Here is a 17,675-nt window from a genome sequence, read left to right as displayed (position 1 = left end):
AACACTGTCTCTTGCTCTTATTTATTTATTTATTTATTTGTTTGGCTGCACCGCGTGGCATGCGAGATCTTAGTTCCCCGACCAGGGATTGAACCCATGCCCCTTGCAGTGGAAGGGCGGAGTCTTAACCACTGGACCACCAGGGAAGGCCCTCCTGTTCTTTTTTTTTTTTTTTTAAGGCACATGTATACAGTGGAGTATTACTCAGCCATAAAAAGAAATGAAACTGAGTTATTTGTAGTGAGGTGGATGGACCTAGAGTCTGTCATACAGAGTCAAGTAAGTCAGAAAAAGAAAAACAAATACCGTATGCTAACACATATATATGGAATCTAAAAAAAAATGGTTCTGAAGAACCTAGGGGCAGGACAGGAATAAAGACTCAGATGTAGAGAATGGACTTGAGGACACAGGAAGGGGGAAGGGTAAGCTGGGACGAAGTGAGAGAGTGGCATGGTCATGTATACACTACCAAATGTAAAATAGATAGCTAGTGGGAAGCAGCCACATAGCACAGGGAGATCAGCTAGGGGCTTTGTGAGCACCTAGAGGGGTGGGATAGGGAGGGTGGGAGGGAGACGCAAGAGGGAGGGGATATGGGGATAAGTGTACATGTATAGCTGATTCACTTTGTTATAACGCAGAAACTAACACACCATTGTAAAGCAATTCTACTCCAATAAAGATGTTTAAAAAAAAGAAAAGAGTGGAGGTTTCCCCACAGTCTTCCCAACAGGGCCTGATGTTAAACTTTTGATTTTTGCTAATCTGATAGGAGAACACTGGTATCTCAAGGTGCTGGTAATTCAACTTTCTTATTATAAGTAATATCGAACGTATTCTACTCTGTCCAAGATCAGATAGTATTTCCTTTTCCTGTGGAGAGCCTGTTCATACACTGTTTTGTTAAATTTCTGCCTGTTGTCTTGGTGGATTTTTGTTCTTGTTTTTCTCTAATGTTTTGAGGGAACTCTTTATATAGTAAGCAAATGATCTCTTTGTCTGAGAACACAATTCTTTTTTTCCCTGGCTTGTTTTTGTGTTTTGACTTGGCTTCGGGTGGCTTCTGCAATCCTGAGAATTTACTCCTGGTCTCGTTCCTCCTATACCCTCCAGGCCTGTGTTCATACAGTTCCCTCTACCTGGAGTACCCTTTCCTTTCCTTTGTGTGGGGAACTCCTGCTCATGCTTTTAGGCCTGATTGAAATGTCACCCCACTTGGCCCTCCGTCCCCCAGAGCAGATCTTGTCAACCCTCTTAGCTGCTCCTTTCATTTTTTGTATCATCTACTTGTTATGCTGCCTTTTTTGTGTGTTTGTATATGTCTGCCTCTCCTATCTAACTAGGAACGCCTTACCTTTCCGGTTTCTGTACCCCCAGCCCTTAAGACATAGCTTTTGCTTAATACATGTTTGTTGGATAAACGAATAGAGAAATACTTGGCAGCTGTTACCACCAATGCTTACTCCCCATAATGTTTTAGTTGATCCTGTTTATCAGAGGAAGCTTGTGCACCAGATATACTTTTGATGAACAATAGAAATGAAAGGGTGAGGTATCAAGGCTGGTCTTTTCTGGCCAGTGATATTCCTAAGTATTTTGCATTCAGTGATGAGGAATGGGCTTCTAACTCCCCAAGGAGAATGCTCATGGCCCCATTTACCTTGACTCTTCTATGTCAGATCCAAGACAAGTCAATGACCACGTGGCAAAAAATTTGTTTTCAGTGAAATTTATTTCAAAATCATTGAACAATCTGATCATCCTTCCTCATTCATAAATATTCCTGTTTAAATGATCTGAGCTTAAATGTTTTCAGGCTTAGTGAAAGGACTTAATATCAAGATGGCACACTAGCCCAAATGAAATTGGTTCCATAGATGTCAAAGACTAGGATTTTTCACAGACTCTGCTGCTTCTTGGCCCCCTTGAATTAAATTAAATAGATTAACCCACCAATAAATAAATAAATAAATAGTTAAATTGTCACTCATCAGAAGCTGTGTGCAAAGGACAGAGGATTTCTTTGAACCTAGTGTGCCATGGTTTCTGCCAGGCTGGCTTTGAGCGAGTGGAAGAGGTGAGAGAGGGCTGGCTCAGTGGGTGGGGTCTGAGGACAGGCGGAAGAAGAGTGGGGTTATTCCTGCTGGCTGGTGGGCAGGAGATCTCCTAGCACGAACATACAGAGGGCAGTTGGGCATTGATTAGACAACAGTGAAGTTCAGGCTGCAGCCATGCTCTTCGGTTCCCCTTCTGCCAGCCCTCAGGGTCATTCAGCCCATATGGACTCTGGGTGCAGCTTCCTTTAGGGAGAGATGATTTCCATGGTGAAGTCAGTTATATCATGGCCGCCTTTGGATTGTCCTAGGAAGATGGGCTTTTCTTCTGCTTGAGAGGTGCTGATGTACCAGTTGGGGTACAGGGCAGACTCAAATTCAACTACATTCTTGATTTCTGTCTTGTTGAAGACAAATCGTTTTTCCATCTTCCACTTTGGGTAAGTTTTGGGGTCTACCTCCTGCAGCAAAACAGAAATAAACATTTTCATGAGGGCAGGGACACAGACGCTCTACTCTGATCTGGACAAAGATGTTCTCTGGGTCGGCTACAGAGAAAATGGATACGCAGGTCACAGGCCCAGGAGCCAGACTCCTGAGTTATCTTTGAGACCCCAGGTTTCTGTGTGGTGACTGAAGATGTCCCTTATCCTTTTCTGAAACTTAGCGTCAAATGCTAGGGACCATAACAGAGGTGGGAATGTTTTTCAAAAGTGAAAATTAGGTTAAAGCTCCTAGGTGTATCTGTTTCCAGGGACTTTGCTGTATTTTTCCTCATGGCCCTTCAGCTTGGAAATGAAGCTTTTGCTGGGAAAGCAGGTGAGGGGAGGTGTGATTCTGGGAGAGGGTTGGAAATGATGACAGGTGACAGGTCCCCTGAGCAGATTAAGTTCCCAAAGCGTCATCTATCAAGTGGAGCAACCTTAACAATGTATAATCTATTGGGTGGTAACAGTGGCAAGACACAAGAACATCTACATAATGATTTCATTTTCTGTGGTGGGAGTGAAAGTTGCATACATTTAACACTTACATTAAACTTATTTACATCTATGCAAAATTACCAGGTAGCCCTGCTCCCAGAATTTCTAAGGGGAAGAGGTAGTTGTCTTGGAAGAAAGTGATGGCTAGGGGTCCTTCAGAGGATCCTGAGAAGGGCCTTCAGCCCCTGGTACCCACTCACCTCCAGCTGCAGGGTGGGCCTACCGCCTTTCATCACACAAGACAGGTATAGATTCTTTTCCTTGAGGCCTAAGGCCACAGGTATCTTGTCCTCACTTTCATCTCCTTGCACGAAGCTCATGCAGAAAACCACTGGGAAGAGGAAAGGGGTCTTATGGTTAGGGACACACAGCACTGCAGGGACTCTTACAATTTAGCATCCTCTGCGGAAACCCACACCAAGGTTCCTATGGCTTAACAGACAGGGTAATGGGGCTTCTCGCAGACCATAGCAGGTTCAGTTGGTTGAATCAGGTTTTTCCTCAAAGAAGGTTTAGGGGCTTCTCAGAGCCTCACCACAGTGGCAAAGAAGAATCAGGGGGTCTGATTTTTAGAAACTGCAGAGAGTCATCTTGTCCCTGACGGGTGAGGTGTCCATCCACAAGAGCAGAACAATTTGATCAACGTGAAAAGCGAGAAAAGAGAGAAAGCTGGGTCCCGGGAAAACATCGGGCACGGATCTGTTTCAGGAACGTAGAGAAGGAAGTGGGAAGAACCTGGGAAAGGAGCTTAGCTGGGAAAAGTGGCTGCAAAGAGAGACACGCATTTTTTTTTTTTTAATGCGGTACGCGGGCCTCTCACTGTTGTGGCCTCTCCCGTTGCAGAGCACAGGCTCCGTGGCCATGGGTCACGGGCCCAGCCACTCCGCGGCATGTGGGATCTTCCCGGACCGGGGCACGAACCTGTGTCCCCTGCATTGGCAGGCGGACCCCCAACCACTGCACCACCAGGGAAGCCCGAGACATGCATTTTAATCTTCCTTAGTCATAGCTGTCTCACTTGGAGGCCCCAAGGTCACGCTCATAGTGCAATTCTAAAGAAACAGGGCTGTCTTGGCTTGGCTGACACCAGGAAGCCTTCCCCCAGTGATGCCTCTCTCCAAGGTCAGCAGCCTTGGAAGAGAACAGCCTGCTTCTTTCAGCTGCCCCCTTGACCGCACCCCTGCATACAGGATTCAGCCATGGTGGCAAAGTGCCAGGCAGATTCCCACAACCCATGGGCCCCCCGGACTTGAGACAATTGCCAGTGACAGTAGAGAGATAGAAGTTCCTGCTTGTCAGTAAGGTTTCCCTCTAAGGAACCATCTGGTATTGGGCGGGAAAGATGTTAGGGGTGAGGGGGTGGGGCTGGGAATGAGGTGGGGGAACAAATTATCTCCTCACCATTCTAGTTTCAACTCCAACGACAGGAAGAAAGAACCCACAGGCAGTTAGGTCTTGTCCATCAAATGACTCCTTTCTAAAAGAAGCACTGACATGGCACTACCATATCCTTTATTATATGTTATTTCACTACTGTTGATCATTTGCCTGAATCATCTACTCTGTTGAAAGTGTAGAGAATTAACAAGCTACCAGGAGGCCAAGAAAAGAAGCAGGGTGTCCCCAGGTACCTTCTCGGTCCACGTCCCGTGCGAGGAGGTGGAGAGCCTTCAGCACACATGGACTAGCCAGCACCAGGGATTTTTGCTCTTTGTCCTGGAGTTTGCAGTTCAGCGACTGCACACTCGCGTCGCACAGAAGTTCATCACTGTACGTTTCAAAGATGACAGGCTCTAAAATGTGGAGCACAGACGTCGTTTAGGTGGAAGCTCAGAAGGGCAGGCCTGATGCTGCGAAGCAGCAGAATTTGGTTCCTCGGAGGATATCTGAGCATGCACAGCCGAAGCTTGATTATAACATTGGTGGGGAGGAAGCTGGGGTGCGTCAGAACACTGGGCCTGGCACCCTAAGATTTGGGTTCAAGCCTCAGCTCTATTGATGGCTGTGGATGAGCCGTGGAGCTACTTATGTAAAATGGCAGTGGCAATAGAACTGGCCCAACAGGGATATTCTGAGACTCGCAGGAGATACATAAGTGAAAGCCCTCAGAATGATTGGGTGCTTTGCAAATATCAGTAGTTATCAAGGTCCTATTTTAAGAATAGTTTCAACAACTAAAAATGAGACTAAAACCATCACCAAATTGGATTGTATACAGTCGTGTCTTGAGATGTAACATTTTGGGTACCATTTTATGCGTGACTATAAATATATTCTGGAAAAGCTTCCATTCTTAAGATTAAGAGCACTATAGCCAGTTACACCATCATTTCAGTAAAAAATTCCTTAAAAAATCTTTTAAGTGAACAAATCAATCTGATGGAAGACAAAAAAAAAAGAATAGTTTCAACTAAAGAGATGATTAATTGGGTTTCTAGGTGTCTCTGTTTGCCTCTCACTGCTGGGCCTTCTACTTTTAAAGGGTTTCAGCTTTAGGGAAGTTTAGTTGACTGCTGGGTTACGGCCTCTGAGAAGGAAATGACCAGCAATCTTGTGTCTGCCCTCAGCTCTCATTAGGTACCTTCTTCAAAGATGAGTGAAAAGATGTTCCTCAGGCCATCGTCCTGGAAGGCCTGTGAGCAGGGAATCTTCTTCAGCTTCTCCATGGCCACGATGACTGACACCACCTGCCTGAAGCTCTTGTTGTAGAGCTGGTGGGAGATTTGCAGTTGGATGCTCCCATCTCCCACGGAGCTGAGGTCCAGGTGTTGGACGCAGCACTGTGGAGAGAATAAGGAAGTCAGCGTGGGAAGGTGCTTGTGCCAGAAAACTCTGGTTTTGACCTGAGAGAGGACGAAGGAGGGGGTAACAGAGCTTCTAAGGATAAACGTTCATCTCTCCGCAGCCCAGAGAGGTTAAGTGGCTTACCCAAGGGCACGTGGCAAGAGACAGGCAGACCCAAAACTAAAACGCTGGCTTTCTGATGCTCTATGTGGTATTCTTCTAGAATAAATCCCATTTCTACCTTATCTCTTTTACACACGCTCCACCTAACCATAAACTTATACCTTCTTACACTTTTGATATTTTTGTAAATCTAATGCACTAACACTATGTAGTTAATTTTTCATGGCAATGATGATCATCATATTTTCAATACATCTATGCTCAATCAACAATTATTCTATACAAGTTTTTTTTTTTTCTCAAATGTTCTCTCATAAATAACCTGCCAATACTTTAAAAGTGGTTACTGTTCGTGAAATAGGTTCCCATTTCCACCTTATTCAGAGAACCTGTATAACTAACTGCATTAAGGCTTAACTGAGGTTGCCCCCAAGGCACGATAATGGTTTAAAAGCTTGAAGGACAGCTAAAGAGACATGTAACAGTGCAGAGGAAAGCTGAGTGCGAGAGAAGTTCCTGCCCAGAGCAGAGGCCCCAGATGAGGGAGAGCCAGGCTCCCGGAAGAGACGGTAGAGGAGGGCCGGGCACAGAAGTCGCACTCCACCCAGGGCCGGAGAAAACCAGTTACGCTGGTTTTAAAAACTTTAAAGAAATGTGCTTTTAACAAGCCTGAGACTGGATGAGGAGGCTGGAGGAGGCTGCCATGAACTAAAAAAGTAAGAGAGAAGTAGCTGCCTGCTCATCTGTACAACTGCATTAGCTGGGCTGATGGCTGGACACACTGGGAAAGTCATCAGGCCTCTTACAGAAGAGAAGAGCCAGCTGGAACATCAGCGAGGCTCTCTGTAAAGATAAGAGTCAGAGAAATACTCCTCTGCTGGGAAAGACTTAGCTCCTGTTGACAGTATTTCAGAACTGAAGGCTGCGGGATGCTAGGGTCTCTGACATCATCCAGCTCATGAGCCTTATTTTTCAGAGGAGGATCAGAGGGGTAAAATGACTTGACCAAGACCTACTGGCAAGTGAATAATTTTCTTGCCACCCCCAACTAAACTTTTCCTGTACATCATCCACTCCCTGTTATCATAAGCTCCTCTCCAGGGAGCAAAAAACAACTCCACCCTTAAAGGATGCAGACATGTTCATTCTCAAGATCATCTTCTCTGGGTCTCAGAGTGTGACTTAAGTGATTAACGTAGTTTCATCACTCTTAGGGCTAAAAGCCTCTTCTAAAAGGAGAATCAAATTTGCATTGGAGCCTGGACCGTCTTCCTAACATGAGACAGCAAACACTATCTCCACTGTAATTCCCCCTCACCCTCTGCAAGCATGGCCACCATCACCAAGCCTCAGTGAACCACTGTGGTGGCGTGGGAGCTACGTAGTGACCAGCCCGCGTCTGTCTCACCGGAAGAGGAGAAAATCATTCGAACACAAAATTCCACAGGAACAAGGTAGACCCCTTTCCTTGAGTCTTTCCCATGTCAGAGCCCCTTCATGTGTGGAGAGCGAAGCCCATGGACTCACCTTCATCTGTTTGGGGCCGTCAGCCTCAAATAACAGGTCATTCTCGTCACTGTAATAAAAACAGAGAGATTGTTCAATTATGTCTCCTGCACAAGATTATTTTTCCTTCCCCGCAAACCATCTTCACCTTTAATAGGAAACTGCGAACAGCATGTTCCTTAGGGCTGCCTGAAGCTGCCAGGTTCCGTGGTGATATGCAATGGAAAAACAAATGAGGCCGGGCAGGTACCCCCGTTGCTGTCTGTTGGATGCTGAGACCTAACTTCCAGCCCAGTTAAAATCTGAGCTTTCCGACTCATGTAAGCCAAATGTGGCAAGGGATCCCTTGTATTGTCCACCTGGCGTCTTTCCTTCCTGTTTGCCCTCTGCAGGCAGTCCCTGCAGCAACATCTAGATGGCCTATGGGTGCCAAGGCCAGACTTACAGTGGGAAATCAGTCTTTAAACCAGGTTTGCCTTGGAACCCTGCTTGCCACTGAAAGAGGCAGTTTGGGGTGGCAAATCTGGTCTTCAAGCACAGATGACACACTCCACACTCTTGAGAGGGGAGCCCTGTTCACATTACTGGTATCAATTTTCCCACTGACCTGTAGTAAGCCATCACTTCGTTGGCGGGTTCAGGTACCGTTGCCATGGCTGCTTCAGAAACCTGTGTAAAGAGGAGAAAATGTGTGACAATTTGCCATGCCAGTCCCCACGAGGGCTGCCTTCACACGTGAATTGCCCTCAGCATCTAGTACCTGGCAGGCATGCAAAGAAGCAATTTTTTTTTTTTTTGCCGTATGTGGGCCTCTCACCGCTGTGGCCTCTCCCGTTGCGGAGCACAGGCTCCGCACGCTCAGGCTCAGCGGCCGTGGCTCATGGGCCCAGCCGCTCCGCGGCATGTGGGATCTTCCCAGACCGGGGCACGAGCCCGTGTCCCCTGCATCGGCAGGCGGACTCTCAACCACTGTGCCGCCAGGGAAGCCCAAGAAGCAATCTTTGAATGCATAAGTGAATGCATGAAAGAGTCATCCTTTGGGTCCAGAGTAAAGCATTTGCTAAATCAAGCCCAAACCAGAAGTGGATTTATTAGGAGACCTGGGGCAGAGGTTTGATGCTGAGCTCTCAGACACCAACTGCAAGATAAGCAGTATTAATCGGCAATATTTTGCAAGTTATGGCGTTATACTACACCTGGCATTTGTGCAAAAAGCCCAGCACTCAGGCCAAGACAGAAGGAGGGAGGGAGGAGGGAGGGAGGGAGAGAAAGAGAGAGGGGGAGAGAGAGAGAGAGAAAGAGAGAGAGAGAGAGAGAGAGAGAGAGACTCTCTTAGGACCTAGTCATAAGGAAGAATTAAAGTGGTACCTGGGCAATGAAGGCTGCCTGGAGAGAATAGAATCCCTGAGTGGCCTGTTGTGCCTCCAGGAGGTATGCTGTCTGCCAGTTTCTCCCTCACTATTTTATGGCCTTCAAAAGCAGAAGTGAGGAGCTGAGAAATTTCCCGTTTGGTTAACTGATTTCACAACCAAGTTAAAAAAAAAAAAAGAGGATGGATGGGAACTTCTGGGAGAGGGTAAACTGAAATAATTCTTTAATCCTTGGAAGGGCAAGTGGTAGCAAACTGTGACACATTTTTGCAAATGTGTCATCATGCAAATATATGTTGTTTTTTCTGACAACTATTGTGCAGATGATGTCAATCAAAAATACTGGGTTTTCCTAGGTTAGAAGGACGTTTTAATTTAGGATCTCTGGGGTAAAGTGGAAGACATGCGGAGAGACACACACACAAATGCTCCCTCACTTTTTGCACATAAGTTTAGGAACCTTCCCACTGGAGATGGCTAAATGGGCCTAATGAAGTAACAGTATCCCTACCAGTTCTGCACCCAGCGTGCTGTCTTCTACCTTGGGGGCTCCGGGTCAATTACCGGAGCCTCTGGGGAGACACTTGATCTTGCTAGGATGAAAACACAGTAGTGCAGGGGTCCAGGCTCCAGATGGGGCTGGGGAAACCTTGGTGACAAGCTCATCCAACCCATTCAGACCAGGTGCTGGTACCCTAGCCAATTGCATATGGAATCTACATCAGTGTTTGGTGAACAGTGAAATGAGCCTGGATTGAGAACATATTTGAAAAGATTGTGAATAAGTCAGGCTTCGTGATCACATTCCCTTTTTAAGATGCAGAGATGTTTTTTGCCTAAAAGAATTTTTTTCTGTTAACTCTGAAAAGTGAAAATTTTTGCAAATAAGATTATTCAGCTGAGGCTATATCCCTTGGTAAGTCCAAGAGTTATTAGACTTTGTTTATTTCTCTAGCTTTATTGTAATGCAATTCACATATAATGTTGTATAAGTTTAAGGTGTACAACATGATGATTTGGTGTATATATATATATATATATATATATATATATATCAAAAAGATTACCACAATGAGGTTAGTTAACACAACCATAACCTCACACATATACATACATATACATACATATATATATGGTGGTGAGAACATTTAAGATCTACTCTTTTAGCAACTTTCCGCCATATGATACAGTGATACAATGTAGCTAATAATAGTCACCATACTGTACATTAGATTCCCAGAACTTATTCATCTTATAACTGAAAGTATGTACCCTTTGACCAACATCTCCCCATTTCTCCCAACCTCTAGCCCTTGGCAACCACTATTCTTTTCTCTGTTCCTGTGAGTTTTGCTTTTTTTTTTTTTTTTTAAGATCCCACTTATAGGTGAGATCATATAGCATTTGAATTCCTCTCACTTATTTTACTTAGCATAACACCCTCAAGGTTCATCCACGTTGTGACAAACAGCAGGAGTTTCTTCTTTTTTTATGGCTAAATAATATTCTTTTATATACATATTGTATATCTCTACCTAGAGATATATATCTCTGTAATATAGTCTGAAGTCAGGAAGTGTGATGCCTCCAGCTTTGCTGTTCTTAAGATTGCCTTGGCTCTTCAGGGCCTTTGGTGATTCCATACAAATTTTTGGATTGTTTGTTATATTTCTGTGAACTATGCCATTGAAATTTTTTTGTGTGTGTGCGGTATGCAGACCTCTCACTGTTGTGGCCTCTCCCGTTGCGGAGCACAGGCTCCGGACGCACAGGCTCAGCAGCCATGGCTCACGGGCCCAGCCGCTCCATGGCATGTGGGATCTTCCCGGACCGGGGCACGAACCCGTGTCCCCTGCATCGGCAGGCGGACTCTCAACCACTGCGCCACCAGGGAAGCCCGCCATTGGAATTTTGATAGGGATTGCAATGAATCTATAGACGGCTTTAGGTAGTATGGACAGTTTAACAATATTAGTTACTCTAGTCCCAAACATGGGATATCTTTCCATTTATTTGTGTCTTTGATTTCTTTCATCAATGTCTTATAATTTTCAGTGTACAGATCTTTCACCTTCTTGGTTAAATTTATTTGTATTTCGATGTTATTGTAAATGGCATTGTTTTCTTTATTTCTCTTTAGGTATTTTGCTGTTAGTGTACAGAAATGCACCAGACTTTGTTTAACTCAGACACCAGAGGAGTGCCTGCCCAGGATACTGCCCCAGGGTAGCCCTAGAAGAAGGAATGAATGACCGGGTCAAAAGTGGGGCATGGAGTCTGGGAACGGTGCCTTCTCTACCCCCTTTGTCACATCAATATTATAGCACTTATTATAGCACCGAATTGAAACCTGGCTCACTTACCTGGTTCCCTTAGGAGGCTGTGAACTCTTTTAGAGCTGGGTCTAGTACAGTGTGTGACATGCAAGTTCAGGCAGTAAAGCTTTGCTGCCTGAAAGGGTGAGCAGGAATTTGACAGTGTTTTTACTCAAACAAGGATGTGCTTACTCTGTGCCAAATCCTGGGCTTGCACAGCATGGTTCATGGGACAGAGTTGCTGACTTTCACAGGCTGGAGGGAAATAGACTCTACTGTGGACAAGGATGATGCAGTGGCTTCACCAACCAACCTTCTGATTGGGCTCCCAGTATCTTGATATCAGGAAGGCAGACACAAGAATCCCATCTTTGGAAAGTTATATGTTTCAGAGAGAATCTAAAAGCTGCATCCTATTCAATGCATCCATTTCTTGGGAGTTTGGGGAACAATAGTCCCTAAGTCCTCATAAAATTGGGTGTTTGTGCAGACTCCCCAGAGGTCCTGCCTAGGGAGCCTGGTGGATGACTCTGTTGTGCCTTCATAAGATCCACCCTGGAAATGAACCCCTGGTCCTCAAGTCTCACTGAAGGAACTACCACCTTCCTCAGACTCTTTATGCTGGGGGTCCACAGGACCCGGTGGTCTGGTAGCTCTGTGAGTTCTCCTGACAGAGAACACAGACACACACTCAGTCGCTGATGTGATTACAAGCTGAGTGAAGGAGGGTGAAAACCAGTGACAGGAGGGCAGGTATGCAAGGGACTCGTGTCATTTCTGAGTGAATCCATTCTCTTTCTGGGAATCGAGATAGGGGTCAGGAATGAATCTACTTCTCCAGCCTCTTCATGCACCAGTATCCAGGGTGCATGAGTCCTCAGTCTTTCTCCTCAAGGGAAATTTTGGAGCCATGGGGCAATGCCCTTTGACGTAGTACTCTCTACAGTTCTGCTGTGTCTCATCCTGACCCTGTAGCCCAGACCCAAAACCTGGCAGCATCCTGCCCATCTCAGGAAGTGAAACCTCTTATTGTGTAAAGCAGGCCGGTTGCACAATGCATGTATTAAACCCTGTCTTTCCAAGGAGACCACTCAGGCCCCAGCACTTCTTTCCGGTTCCCAATAAACAGAAAACATCTCACTACAGATGCAGTTGCATGGAGGGAGGGCCTGGAAGAGACACGACGATGGAGATGGAGATGCAGACACCCAGGGAAATGGACCAAGCAGAAGTGGGGAGGGGTGTTGGCAATGCCAGGATGTCACAGGGAGCTCCAGCTTTTGGGGAATTCTTCAGCTACTGAGTCACCCAAGCCCTTCTCAGCTGCAAGTTGCCCTCTACCCTGGTAGGTCATTCCTCTGAGACAGGATCCTGGCACTGATTCAGAGCAGCAAGTGCCTTGGTACCATCTTATGCCTGATCTTGGGCATTGAACCTCTCTTATCAAGGTTGGCCTCACTGAAATGGTCTTCAATCACTTTGAACAAGAAGACCAGCAAAATAATCATGGGTTACTTCTTATATCATCATGATACATATAGTGATGACTGCTCCCCGCTGTGGGCTATTCCTTCCCTGTTCACTCCCTTGCTCAGAACAGAACTAAGGCACAACCATCCCTCCCATTTTCCCCACGTCCCTTCTCATCCTTGGCATTGACTTCCTAACATTGTTCATAAGAGTCTGGATTTTCCTTCCATTATTTCCACGGGTCTTTCTGGTACCTGAAAGTATAAACAATGTCCTGTGTAGCCACACCTGTCTCCATGAATACCTGACTCCTTTTCCTCCTGCTTTGGGGATTATTTGGGAATGCGCAGTCTGATTTTTAGTTTTGAGACCTCTGCTCTTCCTCTCACAGCATCATCTCAATTGGGCCTGCTTCCTACCCCCCTGGACCCAGGTACTCAGAGAGGCGACAGACAGACTCCAGGAATGCTCCATCCTTCCTCTAGGTCTAGAACAAGGAGGGCTTAGATATATAAGCAGGAGGCTTGGTCCAGCGAGGTATATGGTCTCCTGTGGCCTCTTCCCTTAGGCTCAGTCATTATTTCACCTCTGAGAGCCTAGTGAAAACTTGCCCTTCCTTTGGATCCAACAGAAAAGCCCTGGGTGGGTAAGGTGGATATCAAGGGCTTTGTGCTCTATATCTTTTGGCACACATCATGTGTATAGGAGAGTCGGCCACAGACATAGTACTCTGATACAACTTGTACCAGGGGCCTGGAAACATTATGTATAAAAGAACCAGATAGCAAATAATTTAGGCTTTGTTGCAACCACTCAACTTTACCACTGTTACGAGAAAGCAGCCATGGGTAATACGTAAATGGATGGGCTTAACTGGGTATGGCCTGCAGGTTGAAGGAGTCAAGCGCCTGTCATACCCCATTATATTACACCATTTTTTTAAAAGATAGTTTTGGGATATGGACCATTTTTTAAAGTCTTTTATTGAATTTTTTACAATGTTGCTTCTGTTTTATGTTTTGGTTTTTTGGTCCTGAGGCATGTGGGATCTTAGCTCCCTGACCAGGGATTGAACCTGCACCCCCTACATTGGAAGGCAAAGTCTCAACCACTGAACCACGAGGGAAGTCCCATCACACCATTTTTATTGGATAGAAATTTAGAAACAGTACTTTTTAAAAAGCTGTCCTTGCTCATAGAATTCAACATCAAAAAGAAACAAACAACCAGATGAAAAAGATGGTAAAAGATCTGAACATTTTTCCAAAGACGGCATGCAGATGGCCAACAGGCACATGACCGGATGCTCAACATCGCTAATCATCAGAGAAATGCAAATCAAAACCACAATGAGATATCACCTCACACCTGTCAGAATGGTATCATCAAAAAGAACACATATCTTACTTGTATCTTGCTATTAAAAAAGGAATTGGCCTTAAAAAAAAAGAACACATATAACAACTGTTGGCAAGAAGAGGAAACCCTCCTACACTGTTGGTGGGAATGTAAATTGGTGCAGCCACTGTGGAAAACGGTATGCAGGTTTCTCAAGAAACTAAAAATAGAACTACCATACGACTCAGCAATTCCACTCCTGGGTATATATCCAAAAAAAACAGAACCAAAACAAAAACACTAATTCGAAAAGATACATGCAGCCTCAGTGTTCATTGCAGCTCTATTTACAATAGCCAAGATATGGAAGCAACCTAAGTGTCCATCAACAGATGAATGGATACAGAAGATGTGGTATATATGTACAATGGAATACTACTCAGCCATAAAAAGAATGAAATGATGCCATTGCAGCAACATGGATAGACTTGGAGGGTACTATGATTAGTGAAATAAGTCACACAGAGAAAGACAATACTGTAGGCAATTACTTATATGTGGAATCTAAAAAATACAACAAACTAGTGAATATAACAAGAAAGGAACAGACTCACAGATATAGAGGACAAACTAGTGGTTACCAGTGGGGAGAGGGGATGGGAGAGGGGTAACACAGGGGTAGGAGGTTAAGAGATATAAACTGTTATGTGTAAAGTAAGCTATAAGGATATATTGTACAACACAGGGAACATAGCCAATATTTCATAATAGCCATAAATGGAGTATAACCTTTAAAAACTGTGAATCACTATATTGTACACCCATAACTTACATAATATTGTGCATCAACCATAACTCAAAGAAAAGTCAATGTGAAAAAAAAAGTTTTTTAAAAAAAGGCTGTCCTTTATTGAGTGCCCACTAAGTACTAGGCAGCTTTTTTTCACTATCTTATTTGGTCTTCACAGTAAACTTTGAGGTAAATAGCACCCATTTCACCAATGAGGAAACTGAGGCCAACGGAAGTAATGTACCTGAGACCACGCAACTAGTAAATGTTGGAATCATGACTCAGATATGGGTTCACTGAACCCAAATCAGAACCTTTTTTTTTTAACCACTTTTTATTGTTACGAACGTTTCTTGCCCCCCTCCTGTGCAGTCCACAGTGCCCATCTGTAGACTCCTTCCTCAGTGATGCAGTTATATTCTAAAGGACATTGGCCTGGCGGATCATGTATCTGTCCCCAAGCGTTTCTACATCGTCTCTCTTGCCTGCCCTCCTTTTCCCACCTGGCTGTGACAAGCTGTGTGAATTTGCTTCTTTCTCCTTCTTTCAGGGCAGCCCGGGGACTTTCCAAATCGGTTCTTAGTTCTCTCTCTTTCCCTTTTCTGAGTTTCTTCCTTATTCCTCTTCACTTTCTCACCTGCTCCTGGTGGCTCTGTTGCCTGAGTTCCTTTGCCCTTTCCTTTTTCCTTAAGACTTTGTTATAGCACTGTCAAAGGAATCCCTTTAGGGTTTCTGTCCCTGGAATCTTATGCTTTTTAAAATGATGCTAAAAAATACTTCTCTCCTAGAATCTCTGATAAAACGCTTCTCTCCTAAACTGCCTGTTGTGTCTGCATCCTACTCGCTGGTTGTTACATAATCGAAGGTGATTTGGCCATTTCCTTCCATGGCTTCGTGAATTTCACTTCTTTACTCACTTCCTCCTTATTGGCTGGAACTGAGTTTTCTATTTTCTGGGAGAGGAAGTTCTCACCAAGGCCACTCAGGATTTGTTGGGTGCACTGGTCAAGTCTGGTACCCAGACTCTGGGTGGTTATCTCCCCCAGTTACTGAATGAGGACACCTGAGTGTGTAAAGGGGTTGGGAAAATTCTGCCCAAACTTCAATACAATGGGTAGATATTACAGAATTCACTAACCTCTGACTTGGAGCTTCTTTCTCTCCCTGATATTAGAGGGTTAGAAAATCTTCCAACATCTCATAAAGAATCAAAATGAAGCTGTCACATAGGACCCATTTTTCAAAATAGATTTTTACAGAGAGTGATGTTTGGTATGATGGTTCCAGAAATGATCTGTCGAAGTTAACTTATGATGTGCACAAGCAGAAAGTTATATGTTAGAACGAGTAGTGATTTAAACAACAGCGTTCTTAGGCTTTTTGTTAATATAATACTCATTTTCAAAGTATCAAATAACACAAAAGTATTTAGAATAAAAGCCCTCCACTCTCCCTTCCCCACTCCCTCTCTCACTGGTTAAGGCATTCAACCAGGAAGTATCACAGTCTCTACCACCCAAGGACTCACCCCTCCATCCATTCATGACCCACCATCCGTTTGTGGACAGGTCTTTCTTGAGTGCTTCCTAAATGCCTGGGATCTGTAGATTTCTTTTCATCCCATACTTCATTGCAGTTCAAGCCTTCCTGCCTTCTCACCTAGGTTATTTCAGTCATGTCCTAATTGGTTCACTTGCTGCCATGGAAACTCCATCCATCCATTTCCCACACACCAGCCACAGAGATCTCTCCACAAAGTAAATCTGGTGACACCAAGCCCTTGCTCCAATCCCATCACTGGCTTTCCATCCCCTTTCTGGGTGAGTCCAAGCTCCTGAGCTTGGCAAGCAAGTCTCACCATGGAATCTTCTGCTTTCCTCTCTTAGTCCACGATCTTTCTGTGCTTTCGCGCAACCTGTTGTTTCTGGCCTGGACCCTACTTCTCCTCTTTGTACCTTGGCCAACTCCTAGTGCTTCAAGACTCAGCTCATGCTTTGCCTCCTCCATGACAAGCCCCTTCCCAAGCTGGGTGGCAGGTACCCTTCCTCCCTGTGGTGTGCCTCCAACACCCTCTGCAAACCTCCTTCATTGTGTTTTATTTGCTTATCTCCCTTCCTGTTAATGTACCTGTTGCAGGTTTCGGATGATAGCTCTGATCTCCGTGCCTGGCACATAACGGTGCTCCACAAATGTTGGTTGGCCACGTGCATGAAAGCCAGGAGTGATCACGCCACACCACTCTCACCGCTTCCATCTTGAGCTAACTTCTTCTGACAGGGAAATGTTTCCTTAGAAAAAAATATCTTTGCATGAAAAGCAGAGACTCACCAGAAGTACAATGTCCAGCTCAGAACAAACTCCTCAGCAGCAAATAGGCCCCCCAGACTCTTAGAGCAGGAGAGTAGTTCTGGCCCGGTCAGGGGTCTTATCCTCTTGGAGAAGCGCAGCTCCTGCCACGAAGGCACTGTGGACAACTTGCTGCTCTGGCTTGAGTCAGAGCAGCGTCCACCTGCTTGTCTGGGGGAATTCTGAGCCTTTTATGAAGTTTTTTTTGGGACAGGGAGGTGAGAGGGGCTCCCACTCTAACCAGGAAGGGGTGGTGTTCTCCTGACCTGGGTCTCACCAGAAATACCCTGGAGGTAAATTCCTGGAAAGATGCTCCCGTCTCTCCAGTATGGCAATTTTGAAGTGTTTCTTGAGGGCTTTCCAAATTCCTCTGAAAATGTAGGAATTCTAGAAAGACAAAGTCAGAGGTGATGGCATGTCATGGTAAGTAAGGTTAGCTGGGCAGGTCAGGCAAGGTAATGTCCATCATTCATCCAACACAGGCACCCAGTTTGAGATGTGTATATGTGTGTGTGTGTGTGTGTGTGTGTGTGTGTGTGTGTGTACAAGCAGGGGAAGGGTAACAAAACTACACAAGACATGGTAGCTGTCCA

The 17,675-nt window shown here is 45.1% G+C and overlaps 1 protein-coding gene across 2 annotated transcripts; it reads right to left on the bottom strand.

The window, feature by feature from the left end:
* Nucleotides 1-1,751: 1,751 nt before the first annotated feature.
* On the bottom strand, nucleotides 1,752-8,870 carry IL1B (interleukin 1 beta). Of its 2 annotated transcripts, none has more exons than XM_081254103.1 (7): nucleotides 8,822-8,870; nucleotides 8,061-8,122; nucleotides 7,475-7,523; nucleotides 5,622-5,820; nucleotides 4,672-4,833; nucleotides 3,241-3,371; nucleotides 1,752-2,518 (listed from the first exon to the last, which is right to left on the bottom strand). In XM_081254103.1, exons 2-7 carry the CDS (start codon nucleotides 8,105-8,107, stop codon nucleotides 2,306-2,308), a joined length of 801 nt encoding a protein of 266 aa, XP_081110229.1. In that variant the 5' UTR covers nucleotides 8,108-8,122; nucleotides 8,822-8,870; the 3' UTR covers nucleotides 1,752-2,305. The 2 variants fall into 2 exon arrangements, with proteins under 2 accessions (XP_081110229.1, XP_081110228.1); XM_081254102.1 differs by lacking the exon at nucleotides 8,822-8,870 and adding an exon at nucleotides 8,214-8,364.
* Between the last annotated feature and the right edge of the window lie 8,805 nt (nucleotides 8,871-17,675).

This window comes from Mesoplodon bidens (genome assembly GCF_964165515.1).
Source record: "Mesoplodon bidens genome assembly, chromosome: 14".
Taxonomy (NCBI): domain Eukaryota; kingdom Metazoa; phylum Chordata; class Mammalia; order Artiodactyla; family Ziphiidae; genus Mesoplodon; species Mesoplodon bidens.
Note: the sequence above shows the minus strand (reverse complement) of the source record. Positions and strands in the feature narration are given on the sequence as shown.

Coding starts and splice junctions, on each gene's coding strand:
- IL1B (XM_081254102.1), bottom strand. CDS start 8,357: ATGCCGCGGAGCGGCTGGGCCCATGAGCCACGGCCGCTGAGCCTGAGC. Junction 5,821..7,474: donor ACGGCCCCAAACAGATGAAG/GTGAGTCCATGG, acceptor TTCTCTCCACAG/TGCTGCGTCCAACACCTGGA. Junction 2,519..3,240: donor GGCCCACCCTGCAGCTGGAG/GTGAGTGGGTAC, acceptor GTTTTGCTGCAG/GAGGTAGACCCCAAAACTTA.